Source organism: Perognathus longimembris, chromosome 12 (assembly GCF_023159225.1).
Source record: "Perognathus longimembris pacificus isolate PPM17 chromosome 12, ASM2315922v1, whole genome shotgun sequence".
Classification (NCBI taxonomy): Eukaryota; Metazoa; Chordata; class Mammalia; order Rodentia; family Heteromyidae; genus Perognathus; species Perognathus longimembris.
This window is the reverse complement of record NC_063172.1, coordinates 63,140,946-63,155,599: the sequence shown is the minus strand read 5'-3', so window position 1 is coordinate 63,155,599 and position 14,654 is coordinate 63,140,946. Positions and strand designations below refer to the sequence as shown.

The following is a 14,654-nucleotide window of genomic DNA, read 5'->3' as shown; positions in this document are numbered from 1 at the left end:
CACTTACACAGTATAGAGAAGAGAAATGGGGGTGGGGGGAGTTACTCCCTGTGAAGGCTTCTGACACTTTTCAGTCTACCAACAAGGCTTAACTTTGCATTTTCAATAATGTAGAGATTTTTATTAGCTCAAACAGGAATCAAAATAATAAATAGTACTTTGTCTGTCAAAGCACTGTGAGAGTATATTATATATGCAGTTGCCTTTTTGAATAAGCTTTCCAGAAGCATACTTAACTAAATTGAAAAGCTATCAGTATTGTTTCCTTATGCTGTGTGTAAATTCTGCAAGAAGAGTTCAGAGGACACATTTTCCTGACTGTGGGTTTGGTTAATATCATATCTAAAGAGCAGTACATTATTGCACCTAAAAGCTAAGCATTGGCACAAACTTTCCAAGTCTATGAGATCATTACAATTGGCTGTAGACATTACATTTTTGTTCACATCAGTCTTCTGAATACCCAGGGACAATTTAATTACCTCTGCACTTTTGATTCTTGCTTCTTTCAATAAAAATGTAAAATCGTCCTCTATTGAGAATTATCCCACTAAAAGGCTTCTGATTACTTTTCACCAGCGTCTCTCCTCCATCAGGTTATCAAGTTAAGCTGGACATATTTACTTTGTTTTGAGCACCCAAGGCTCTGTTTGACTCTAAATATTATTTGAATGGATGTCAACACAGCTACCATATCCAGATATATCTCAGTAGCATAATGTATGGCCCTAATAACAAACACTGAAATTACACCATTAATTGAATAGGCTGCAAGCAGCTGCTTCATTCCTAGTTTGATGTGCAGTAAAGTAGCTGATTCAGAGTCCTCTGTAGAAAGCTTTCACTTAATTAAAGGCATCAAAGTCCATGGAAACACAAGATCTGTGAGTTCAGTACAATCTATATACACTGCTCTAAAAGAAGGTAAAAAACGTTTGCCTATTTTAGATGAAACTCTCATTCGGCACATCATTTTATGTTTCTTGTGTTACTTGAAATCAAAAGTCTCCCAAATGGCGAGAGGAAGAGTGGGAGAAGTCTTAGTATTGCATGTGTATGCGAAGATGCAGCCAGGTAACTTGATGGAAGTGGCGGGGTTAGCACGCTTGGGAGGGAATGACGGAGGCGTGACTTTGGTCAGGATGCTTTGGAGCTATAAACTGACATGTTGAATTGAAACCCTTTGTATACCCACTTAACGATAATTAAAAAAAAAACAGAAAAAATTAAAAGTATTAATTTTAGTAGATATAAGGAGACTATAAGTACTCTAGTTCTTTTTCCACAATAAGCTGGCTGAGTACTGGCATTTTTTATGTTAATTCACAGAGGACCGTATCAGACTTTTTTTTTTTTTTTACACCACAAGGTGTGTGTGTTTGGGGGATGGTGGTTAAGAGATAACTACTGAAAAATACAAGAGGTTCAGATGGAATTCACCAATGTATAAATGTCTTAAAGTCCTTATTTAGCCCCAATCTCTAGCAAGTTCTATTGAGTTGAGTTGTTGGTAGATTCATTCATATTCCACCAGTTGCTTCTGTCTATGCATCTGTCTTCCCTGTTAGTTGGAGCACGCTGCTGGCTTCCTATAACTAACTTTTACAGATCACGGAACGCACAAGGAAATTCCTGGAGCTATCATTTTAGAAGCTCACCTCAAAGTGAAATGTGTTGTCATTACAATTGTACTTTTTTTGTTTTTGTTTTTCCTTAGTGCGAGTCCTGGGGTTTGAACTCAGGGCCTGAGTGCTGTCCTTGGGCTATATTGCTCTATCACTTGAGTCAGAGCTCCACTTCTAGCTTACTATTAGTATTTGTAGTGGTTAAATGGAGAAAAGAATCTCATGGACTTTCTTGCTTGGGTTACCTTCAAGCCATGAGCCTCAGACCTCAGTCTCCTGAGTAGCTAGGATTACAGGCATGAGCCACTGGTGCCTGCCTACAATTGTACTTTTGAACTGTTAGAAACTCTGGTTCAAGCACTATTAAGAAAATATATTGTTCAGTAATTATAAAACATGATGCAATATTTTTGTGTGTTTTCACTGCCAAATACATTCTATTTCATGGTCTGCTATTTCTGGAATTTGAACAAGTAAATTGAGACAAAATCTTATTGTTAACTGAATTCCTACATCACACTAAGCCTATTTCATGGGGAACATGCATCACACCCTTTTGAAATCATGTTCTAGAAGGAAGGTAAAATGACTAGATATCACCTCATTTGTTTGATAGGGTCCAGTTTACACAATTCAGGAAATAATTTCCACGATAAAACCAAATCTATGAAACTCTTTTGGATAGATACGTTTCAACTAACTGTAAGAAAATAGTTCAAAATCTATGGGAGAACATTTCAAAAAGTGTGTCTACATTGGGCAAATGTTTAACAAAAGTCACTTATTAAACTGTGTGGTTCAATCTTTATCATATAGTTTCAGTTATAATATGTATTTCATTTTGGGGTATTAAAATGACTTAGCTCCTAAACATTGCACAATTCATTTTAATATATCTTGTAATTGTTTTTATTTTCTACCTTGAAAATTTTAATTTTTGAAGTTTTCTCCTCACATTTTATGTAGGTCCTGCTATCTATAAGCTATTGTATTGCTATTAGTCAGACTTTAAAATTCTGCAGCTAGATAATATGCTCAGTCTATTGCTTAGGTCTCTGCTGAAGTTACTGAGGCATGACAAAACAGTGTCCTCAGGCCTCTAAGTCTCTGCGCATGCTCTCGTACCACTCAGATTGAGTATCCGTACTTAGTGTGTCCTTGTTTGTGTGCAATTCAGTTTATCAGTGATTGATTACACTGTTACTGTAATGGAATCAATCATTTCCAAATTGAAATAGGAAAGATTTTACAGCCCTATAATGATTAGTTTTGGAAGCAGCATATCAGACAAATGAACCTTCAGATGACTGAGCATACTTACAGGTATCTTCTTCTTCCATGGAAATACTGATCACATAACAGGCAAACACAAACCCAACCAACTGCAAGAAAGAAAAAAATACATGCATTAAGAATATAGGCCAAATGTCCATGAATAGTTTATGTAATCCAATCGATACGTAGGAAGAAAATGTATTAAATTTTGTAACAAAAATCTTATCTTAAAATAATAGCTGTGATATTAATGAGCCCTTTCCTGTCTACATCACTTCAGTAGCTTTCTAAAAAAAATCACATGATTTGAAGCATTCTAGATATTTTATTTAGACTTTGTTTCAGTATTAACAAATCAGCACAGACAATTCAACACAAATGTTTTAGGAGTTTACTATTTACAGAGCAATTTGTACTACATGCATCATTACCATACCTATCTTAGTGTTTAATAGCTACAAAAGAAATAGAAATGTGCTGCTTATAAATTAAACAGCAATCATCTACTGAATTATTGAAAATACTCTGGAAGTAAAAATTATTGTACTACTAAACTGTTTTGTTAATTATATCTTAAGAAAATATATTACTATTGTGATGATTGGTTAGTGGTAAAGTGAAGGAGAGACATAATTTATATTTTGGATACAAACAGTTCAAAAATAAATACAAAAACAGGGTTCAGCCAAAGCTTTTCATATTAGACTGAGATGGTGATTTTTATTGCATGGAGTCAGGCACACTGCAATTCCTGGAGGACAAAATTGCCAATGAATCTAGTGTAATCTAAAATCGTTATTGACAGGTATGAAAAATAGCTACCTGGATAGCTGTTGTGGTCTGTCTTCATTGCATATCTCTATTGTTACAGTGTGTTTCCTCCCCATCCTCATTATAAATTAACACTGTAAAGAAAACTTCTCTGTTTTCATTATTATTACCTTTAAGAAATTGCACATCTGTTTCAATTCAACTACCAGTTTATGAGTACAATGCATTTGTTCTTAAATTGGTCCTGGGACTTGAACTCTGGACCCAGGTGCTGTCTCTGAACTTTCGTGCTCAAGGATAGTACTTGAGCCACTGCTCCATTCTGGCTTTTTTAATTTTAATTTTTATTTTTTTTTGTAGTTTAGTGAAGAGTCTCAGGGACTTTCCTGTTAGGGCTGGCTTTGAACTGTGATCCTCAGATCTCATCCTCCTGAGTAGTTAGGATTACAGGCATGAGCCACTATCTGGCTCTTCTTGTAATTTCTTTTTCTTTTGAAAACTTATTACCTTTAAGTTGCAGAAAGGAGTTGCTATTTAACAAAGCAGTTCATGTGTATGATGCATCTTTCATTGTTCTCACTCATCTCTGCTAATTCCACCCATCCCCTTAAGTTGCCTGGTTTTCATATATGTACACTGAAGATTCTGATTGTTTATGCCCACCCTTCCTCTCTCCATTCATCTCCCCGCCAACAATCCCCCTCCCACCTGCCCCCCCAGCAACACATATTGAAGCTTCCTGTTACTCAGTTTGCTAAACTGTAACTTAGTTGTTTATAATGCTCATACTGCTCACTCCTTAGTTGTAAAGAATTACTTTTCTGATAACCCAGTGCCAAAGGGTGGTTCCCAGTGCAGAGAACAACATATTTGTGGGTTCCAGTGGCACATATGGATTAGAATCTGAGCTTGTAACCCTTAACAAAAGCATATGAAAGGCGGAGAGGCTCCGAGAGGCTGGGAGGTCAGGAAGTGAGGCCCTATGGATTTACAGAGGGAGCTACCAGCAGGCTGAACAGCCCTTTTATTTCTTGGATACCTCCTTTCATCTCGACCCAAGTGAGGCATTGCTTCAAGGAAGAACTTGGCCAACTTGATATTCCTCGCACTTTGAGCAACATGAGGACTTGGCATCCTCTTGGAAGAAGCAAATTGCAAGGGACTGTGGCTAGTGGACTCTTGGCTGAGAATGGGAAGAGGCAGGGCCAAGAGGGAGTAGCAGCTGAGGGATGCAGGGGGGTAGTGGGGGTGTGGGGTGGGGTGGGGGGGGGTGAGGGGGGGATCTCTGAGGAAAGCCTGCTGTGCTGTGAATTGGGACTCCAACCTAGGAGATTTCCCGCCAGATGTAGAACCTGGGAAGAAAGATGCTGGTTCTTTAGATACAAAAGGTGAGTGGAACAAAAGATGTTAAATGACAAGCCAGGGGACTGACCATTGAGAGAAACTGGAGCTCAGTGAGGAGAGAGTAGCTCTGTGTCCCTCTTTCTTATTCAAGTGCTGCATCGTGAAATCAGGCTCAGCTGAGCTTTTAATGGGTTAGAGTTTACATTGACCCGGATGGGGAAATTTATCATCTACGAAGGACCAAATGAGAAACAAATTTAGCTTGAAATATGACCCCAAAGTGGGAACAGAACCAGGTGATAGAATTGATAGAATGAACCTGAAGCGACAGAGGGAGAATGCACAAAATTGCCTTCAGATTGATTTCTATCAAACCTGGCTCTCTCAGTAAACCAGCTGCAAAGAGGAGAATCCTTCAGATTCCACCATCATGACTTTTGAACACTTTCCTCCTAATCTTTCAATTAGTAGCCATATATCAGACCCATAAGCTTAACTATTAAATACGTAAAGTTGCATCATTTAAATATAATACAATATATTTAAGAAATAGCCTAGTATAAATAAAAAAGAAATAGCCTATTATTGAAAGTCATTTTCCAATTATAAGTAATATCATGTCAGATATTAATGCTTTTCTTATACGTCTAATGATCTTATTCCCAGAAATAGATTGATCATAGTAAAAAGTACCATTAAGTATTTTGGATTTATTTTTATATATTATTTAACTGATTTTTCAAAAGAAAATTGTACCATTTTCCATGGTAAGAATGTTTAAAATCCTGCCACATAGCTGTTTCGAAATACTTGGTACAATAAGGATATACAATTACATGTAAAAAACAACATGTAAAAAATAAGCTGATAGTATAGCTTATCATACCATCATAATAACAATGCTTAGTTTGAACTCTGGGCCAGGCACTGTCCCTGAGATTCTTTCTTTCTCCAGGTCAGTGCTCTTCCACTTCAGCCGCAGAGCCGCTTCTGGCTTTTTCTGAGTAGTTTATTGGAGATAACAGTCTCACAGATTTTCCTGCTTGGGCTGGCTTCCGAAACGCCCCTCAGATCTCAGTGTCCGAGTAGCTAAGATGATAGATGTGAGCCACTAGCACTTGGCCATTTCATGTTTTATCAGTCTTTTTTTTTTTTTTTCTTTTTCAGTGGTACGGAGGGTTAGAGTCCTAGGCCTCAGCCTTGCTAAGCAAACACACACTATTATTTGGCCATGACTTTTTAGCTCTTTATTTTCTTCTGTACTGGATATTTCTGAGATAGGGTCTTGTTTCCTGCACAGATGCAAGCTTGGGTCAAAAATATGCCCAATTTTGACTTTCTTTCCTAGCGAGGGGGCAGGTGCACATCAGCCACCGAGCTTCTTCCCGTTGAGACCGAGTCTTGTGGACTTTTCTGCCTGGCTGGTCTGGAGCTGTGGTCTTCCTGATCTCAGCTTCTCCACGATCTAGGATTACAGACATGGCCAGTGGTAGCTGGCATATTAGCCACGTCTATGCGAATTATAGCAGAATTCTTCACCCATTTGTTAATTTGATGTTGTTTTTATTAATTTACGAGAAGTCTCTTATAGGGTAAAGCTTTTTTGTTTTGCTTTATTAACTGCAGTTTTTAAAAGATAAGTGTTTGTGGTGGTTTAACAAGATTGAGACATCGTATGTACTAAATGTACTAAGTCATATGTTGTGAGGCACTTTACAACAAATAACTTTGCAGTTCTTTGTCTATTCTTTCTCAGTGGCATGTATACCTGTGTGCATATGTTGAAATAAAAAATTCTTTTACATTGGTTTTACATTGATTTTGGAAGAAATTGGCACAAACTTCATGGTTTAAATCAACACAAAATTATGATCTCAAAGTACTTAGGCCCAAAGTCTAAAATGAGCTTCACGAGGCTAAAGTTAAGGGTGCCAACAGAACTTAGTCCTGGAAGATGCGCAGTATTGGTTTCCTTTCTTTCTCTAGCTGGTGTACAGGTCTTCATTCTTGGGCTTATGTTTCATGCGTTCATCTTCATAGCTAGCAATACTGGGCTGCTCCTTCTGCTGCTGTCTGTGTATCTCTCTTTCTTCTGCCCTCTTGTTCTACTTTTAGTAGTGCTAGGAATTATGTTGCATCCATTTGGACAATCTTTTTTTTTTTTTTTTGCCAGTCCTGGGCCTTGGACTCAGGGCCTGAGCACTGTCCCTGGCTTCTTCCCGCTCAAGGCTAGCACTCTGCCACTTGAGCCACAGCTCCGCTTCTGGCTGTTTTCTGTATATGTGGTGCTGGGGAATCGAACCTAGGGCCTCGTGTATCCGAGGCAGGCACTCTTGCCGCTAGGCTATATCCCCAGCCCCCATTTGGACAATCTTAATAGCTTCATTTTAAAGACTATATGATTATTATCTTTAATTCTCTCCACAGTTTTGATTTATTCCTTTGCCATGAATAATTATTTGCAGGTTCCCAGAGGTCAGGCGTGACCATCTTTTAGGGGTCATCATTCTGCCTCTCACATTTGCATTTAGGCTCTGTGTACAACTTAAGCTACATTCTACGACGTGATATGTGTGATCAGAACATCACTTGATAGAAACTGAGATATCATTCTGCGTGTCCACCCATTCCTCTCAGCGATTTTAAATAATGATATTTAATATTGCCAAGAAAACTTCTATCAGCTACATGATGTTCACATATCTATCTTATGTTTTTCCCACATTACTATAAATATGTGTTCTTAAAGCAGGACCTAATTATTTCACAGCATTTATTCCAAATAATTATAGGAACAGTTTAAAATTTGGGGGTGTTGTATTTTCATTTTGATTATACCATCACTGTTTTTATCTTGTATAACGCTTGACAGCTTATCGTAAAATAAAAAGTAAAGCTAACAAAACAGCTTACAAAACATTCATTCATGCATGTGTGCTTCATTCTACAAGTTTTTGCAGAAAAAATATACAGCACTTGAAATTTTGTATTAGGTTTCTTAAAAATAGATAACAAAGGGCTGGGAATATGGCCTAGTGGCAGGAGTGCTTGCCTCATATACATGAAGCCCTGGGTTCGATTCCCCAGCACCACATATATAGAAAACGGCCAGAAGTGGTGCTGTGGCTCAAGTGGCAGAGTGCTAGCCTTGAGCAAAAAGAAGCCAGGGACAGTGCTCAGGCCCTGAGTTCAAGGCCCAGGACTGGCAAAAAAAGAAAAAAAAGTAGATAACATAATTTGTAATTTATTCTCTCTAGCATGCTGAGCTTCTAATTCGTCTCAGTGCTCACAACATGAATGTTATTGCTAATCCCATCATGCTATGCAGTTCCTGCTCCCCTCAGGCTACAGTTACCATCTCAGTGCTACATATAAACTAACATATAGGCCTAAGAAGGCCACAGATATTAAGATAGAAGTCAGATGTTGTTTAAAAGGAATTATTCTTAGAGTTCTAGAGAAACATAAATAGAAAAGAAGATGTGATATTTCATTCCCAAGCTCCATGTCTTTTTCACTGGGTTATTGGTTTTTAATTAATTATATATACGTAAGTGTGTACATATATATGTACATATATTATATATTTACAGTATGAGAGATCAAACCTAGGACATCAGATGTACTAGGCTAGCATGTCTAATCATTTGAACAATATATTGTGTAGCTCTCTAAATATAAATGATCTCCTTTGTAGAACTAATTTTGAAGAAAAATCTTGTTTAAATTTAGCTAAATGAGCTGAAGTGATCTGTGTTCTTGAGACATAAAGATTGATAGGTCAGATTTTTTTTCTGAGCCCTGAAGAGCTCGACCTAGTTGCAGGTGAATAGGTGAAATATCTCCTATCCTATCCAATGTGCCTGAAATAACCTATACGAGTTCTATTTCTGCGAGGAAGGAGAAAGGTAAAGGTGGAATGGATAGATCACAGTATAATGGAAATATATCTGAACTAGTTCTGTTGTTTGGCATACAGACAAAAGATGCTGTATTGCTAATTTATCTAAGAAGTTGCTTTTGGCATGATGGCTTTTATATTCCAACTTTTATCCATCAATGAAGTTAAATTAAATCTCATAAATCATTTTTCTCATTTAGATAAGTGAGAAGTGACCATTGATATGTTGATTTTTTTTGATTTGCTATAGGGATCTCCTACTATCAACTCATTGTCTTCATAATATCTTAGTACTATACTGAATACTACTTTTCTACTGTTTAGATTATACTTTTCTAGAAAAAAGTGTAACACTTCTATGTACACCTTTATGTTGACTTAATGTAAGTTGATCATTATGTGAATTTTTTTATTGGTGTCTTTGAGATGAGAATGATGTCTAGTATATATATGAATATATATCAAGACAGTGTTAATCTCTTTGACAGGAGACATATATTTTGGTGTTTTCTAATATTGTCTCATTCCATTTGGTATCCATGGATCCATCAGCAATTATTGGTAAGAACATCAGCAAATATTGGTTGGTTTATTGACATTTACTGGAAGAAAAGCCAGGGGATTGATGAGAAGGCCCCTTGAGAACAAACAGCCACGCTGAAACATTCTTCTCACATATCAATATGCAGAGTTAATTTGATGGAATTGAGTCTGGAAACTCAACAGGAGGCCATTCCGTTGTGAAAATAAAACTTAGCTTGATAAGGAAGCCTTGGTCTGAATCTACATCTATAGCCCTCACTTTAACTTTGCCTTCCAGTTGATGTAACAGGCTGGAAAGTATTAACTGCTAATAGCTTATTCATAAATTGTTTCACTATATACTTAAAAATGCAAATCTAAGTACCCTGTAAAGACTCTTTACAACATAAAATAAAATTTTATTTTTTTGCCTAAAACTTACATTTTTAAATGCAAGCTTTCTTCTAAGCAAAGTTGAAAGAGGTTGACCAGATGGCTAACATTGAAAAGTAGATGCAGGTTTTATTACCCTGATCATTAAAGGAATGCTTAAATTCAAGGAAAGGTTTGGGGATAGTGCAAGATATTGAGAAAATTAGGAGGATTGCCTCAGAAGATGATCATAGGTGAACTCACATTAAGACAAAAGACTATAAGTCAGTTACATACACACACACACAGACACACACAGACACATGAAATACATGTTTACTTACATTTGGGATTTTGCTAAACATAATGAATTAACAAAATATTTTCTGAAAATATCCATTTTGTAGGTGCTCTAAAGAACTGACTAAAGTATTCATTTATCCTTTCCAAAATAATGTGTCTTTTGATTGGTAGAAACAAAGTAAGATATTTGATCAGAGTGACATCATGATATTTCTCCCTGTATAGTGATTGATTTTTTACTGATGAAATGTGGGCATATACAGTTTAAAACTAACAAAGAGTATAATCATAGAAAAACTTGTCAGATCCAATTGTTCACTAATGGACCTTAATATTGCCTAAATAGATAGCATAAAAGGATTTTTTTGGTCAGGAAATTGAGACATACTGTACCATTAGCTGGAAACAATAAAATGAAGACCTGCTATGCTAGAAATATTAGATCCTTCTCCAGGCCTTGCAACATAATTTCCCAGCCATAATCTCAACAACATTACAAATGAATTAATTAAAATAGCTCATTTTACTTTTACTTTATTAAAGGGTATATTCATAAAATATTTATTCTAAAAATTACTTTTGCCATTGTGATTAACCAAACTGATGTTTAATTAATAATGTTATGCTCATGAGAACCTGTCTAGACATCCTGTTAATCATCAATTTGTAGATGGCTGACTTGTGTGTTTCTTGGTTTCCCAGAATATGAATTGAAATAGTCCCTGTGGCTTTCTACTTGTCTACATGAAATGGAACAAAATTCATTTTTGCCATGAGCAAACACACACAAAATAAGTAACTAGATGATGATAATCCTGATTATTTTTGTTTTAATAAATTTTCAAAGTGCAATTCCTTTTCATGATAGCTGTTTCCTTCTTGGATGAATCATCTATTTAGTTTTTAAAATGACCATCTCTGTGTTATATATTGTGACAGTGTAATTTCATCTTTTTCAATATAACTAATGAATGAAAATGACCTAAGACTAGTTTCCAACACCATATTTTATGTAAGAGATTGATTTGCTTTTATTAGTAAACTGATTTGTTTTGACCTGCTGACAGGCAAACACTGACAGGGTTAGATTTCACACATGCAGACACTAGCATGACAACCATTGGCTCTGTGTCCTGGTTGTGAATCTTACTAAGAATGGATCAAAGAACTAAGTCAGCTCTGAAATCACAAGTGTTTCCTCATTGTAGGTGGTGGTGAAAGGCTCATCTAGGAAAACACAGAGAAGTTCTAGGTAAGAAGATTGGTGAAGGGAAGCCAAAAGGCTCCTTGTACAGCATTTTCCTGAAGTTCTGATCATTCGTATTAAGTTTGAGAGAGATCCTTCTCCAGTTACCAAAATAATCTAGAATATTCTGGAAGGATTTTTTTTTCTAGTTATTTATTCCCTTAAGTTCAAACACTATAAAATACTTGGCTAAGACCGTCCTTTGTGAAGTAGGCAGAGGCTCACACACTTGAGCTTTTGCAGAGCTCTGTCTGTGCCTGTGGTCATTGTGCACGGCATTTGTGAGTAGAAAGCTTCTGCATGAATTAATTTAGGGGTAGGTATTAAAGTACTTGCAAGAGAAAGTATAGCTTTCTAAAGCTAGTATTGCACAAGGTTTGGGATTGTTAGCCAAATTAACTTCTAGCCAAATTAACATGTATCACGATACATGACCAAAGTAGCCTGATTTCTTATTCCTTGTTTCAGGAATGCAGACAGACCTTGGTTACTTATCAACAGCAGCAGCAAACATGTCCTATACCTTTGTGGCATTCTCCGTGCTCCTTGGGTGATAATGCATGCCTGCTTGTGCAGTGGACCATATTACCAGAGGAGAACATCAGCTCTTCTAAGAGAAAGGGATGTCAGGTGTCTTTTAGGAGAAGGTAAGATGTTACCTCATCCCCCAGTGTTGCTTGCTGAAACCACCACCCTGAGAACTGCTGAGGGAAATTAGGCAAAACACAGTTTCACATTCAGTGTAATTTAGATGATAGACCGTATGGATAGTATTTTTTCTTTCATTTTTTTTTATTGTCAAAGTAATGTACAGAGGGTTACAGTTCCATACGTAAGGCAGAGAGTACATTGCTTACCAAACTTGTTACCTCCTTCTTCTTTTTCCCCCCTTCCCCTTCCCTCATTCCCTTTCTACCTTCCTGTGAGATGTACAGTTGGTTTACAGCATATTGTCTTGAAAGTATTGCTGTTGTATTGGTTCGCCTTTTACCCTTCGTTTCTCCATTTTGGTGTTCCCCTTCCCTAGTTCCAATAAACATATATACAACACCCAGTGTACCAAGATCAGTTACAGTGAAAACAGGGGTAAAAGCATGGGAAAGAAAGACAAAAGAAAAAGGTATAATTTCATAGTGTACGTTGGAAATAACAACATCAAAGATAAGCCACTTATTTCCAAATCTTGTAGTTCATTTCACTTAGGATCATAGTATTTAAAGCTATTTAATATGAAAACTCTTTGTATAACTAATTGAGGTCATTAAAAAGAAAGCTATAGAGCTAAATCATATCACAAAGAAGTGAATAAATCAGAAAAGGATCCCAGGGATAAGTCTGGGAGCATGATATCATTTATGGGTGGGAACATAGTAAACCAACAAAAATTCAAAGAAAAGGACATACCAGTGAAGTATGATTGAGTCACAGGTCTCTGGTAAGCGAAGGACAGTAATTGAACATTTGCCACTGGACTGGGAATTATTTTGGTGAAGGACAGGACAAAAATGGGAGCAGAGTAGGTTCACAAGAAAATAAGATGGCAAGAATTCTGTCAAGGAGTTTGAAATGGAACTAGAGATAGCAATAAAATATGGAGAAAAATTGAGGTCAGTGAGGCTCCTTTTCTCCCTCTTTTCTTCCTTTTTTCTTTCCTCCTTCCCTCCTTCCTTTGTCTTCCCTCCCCCCATTTCCTTTCTCTCTCTTATTTAAGGTGGATAAATGGTAGCATTTTATATTCTGATGCAAACAAATGGTTCCTTAACTCTTCATGCACAGTTTTAAGCCCTCAAGAACCAAGGTCATTTTTGTTTGTCCAAACACACATGCACTTCTTACCCAACTCCAAGCCCTCTGTAGACTTGCCTCTACTTAGTTATCCAAGCTTCTCTTCCATCTTTCTGTTGTGGTTGTGCTCCAACTCACTGAGCTGATCACATTCTTTGCTTGCACACAGTCCCTCACCCTATTCTCCTAACACTTGTACACACCCTCTCATCCTTTAAGAACAGCTGCAAATGTCACTTTCTTTGATACACCTCGAGTGCGAACTGTTTCTGCCCTTTGTTCTTCTATCTCTGAAGAGCAGTTCCCAGCTACTGCTCTGGAACACAGCTCTGTGTGCATTTGTTACGGGAGGTAGGAAGTGCTCTGAGTTTGCCGATACCCAGGCTGTGATCCCATGAGTCCTGCTCTGGTTCCCCCAGAGAGACTCTGCTTTCTCTTGTCTGATCCAGACTCATACTCCTCACACAACGATGTCTAGCTGTTCACTCATTTGTCCCCACCACCAACTTCTTACGGTTTTCTTTTCCAACTTGGCATTTCGACCACATAAAATTTGCCTGGTAAACAAAAGGCACTCATCAACTCTTTTTGAATTTTTCTTTTGCGTTTTAAGGTGAAGGGAGGGAAGCCAATACGTCTCAAACAAAGGGAAGAATTTTAGAATTGCGGTACGTTAGAAATTCTGAAGTTATATGGGTTATCATGTTTCATCAATGTCAAAGCCAGATCTGGCTCTATGCACTAAAATTATTGCCTTGAGTGAGTAAGTCCCGCAGATGTTTACAGCTTTGCTTTGATAGTGTCTGGATCATACAACAAGCGTGTGGATGGACCAGTGACTGATTGTATCATTTTGTTAAAGTTTTTTGTTTGTTTTTTTTGCCATTCCTGGGCCTACGATTCAGGGCCTGAGCACTGTCCCTGGCTTCTTTTTGCTCAAGGCTAGCACTCTACCACCTGAGCCACAGCGCCACTTCTGGCCATTTTCTGTATACGTGGTGCTGGGGAATTGAACCCAGGGCTTCATGTATATGAGGCAAGCACTCTTGCCACTAGGCCATAGTCCCAGTCCCGCTTGTATCATTTTAAACAGATGATAAAATAAAAAATGTGGAAAGGACCAGGATCTTAAGCTCTTTTCACTTCAGAATTACTGTTGCTTGGTTTTTTACACCAAAGCAAACATTTGAATGACAACAGAAATAGACATGATTATTTCAAAGTGCACGCTACTTCCTTGACTTGGAAGAAGAGAAATAAAAAAGACCTTTTCAGCTACCTTGCTGAGTTCACACAATGGTTTTCACCAAGCCTGGTGGTATCATCACCCTTGTAGCAAGCCTGGATCTAGCATTCCCTCCATTGTAGGGCAGGAGGACAGGCAACCGTATGTATATCCAGAAATACACAATTTCTGGGACACTCTTGGCTCCCTCTTCTAGGAGAAGTTTTCAGCCCTGATCAACGTCTTTATCTTCAGCTTTCAGTTGGACAGCAGGCTTTGGAAGGG

General features: G+C 37.5%; 1 protein-coding gene across 1 annotated transcript in view; it reads right to left on the bottom strand.

Moving 5' to 3' along the window:
- Nkain3 (sodium/potassium transporting ATPase interacting 3) overlaps positions 1 to 14,654 on the bottom strand; it is a 233,266-nt gene that overhangs the window by 24,956 nt on the left and 193,656 nt on the right. Inside the window, exon 5 of the mRNA XM_048358671.1 lies at positions 2,947 to 3,007. Within this exon, the coding sequence (XP_048214628.1) occupies positions 2,947 to 3,007 (61 nt within the window). The remainder of the gene's footprint in view (positions 1 to 2,946; positions 3,008 to 14,654) is intronic.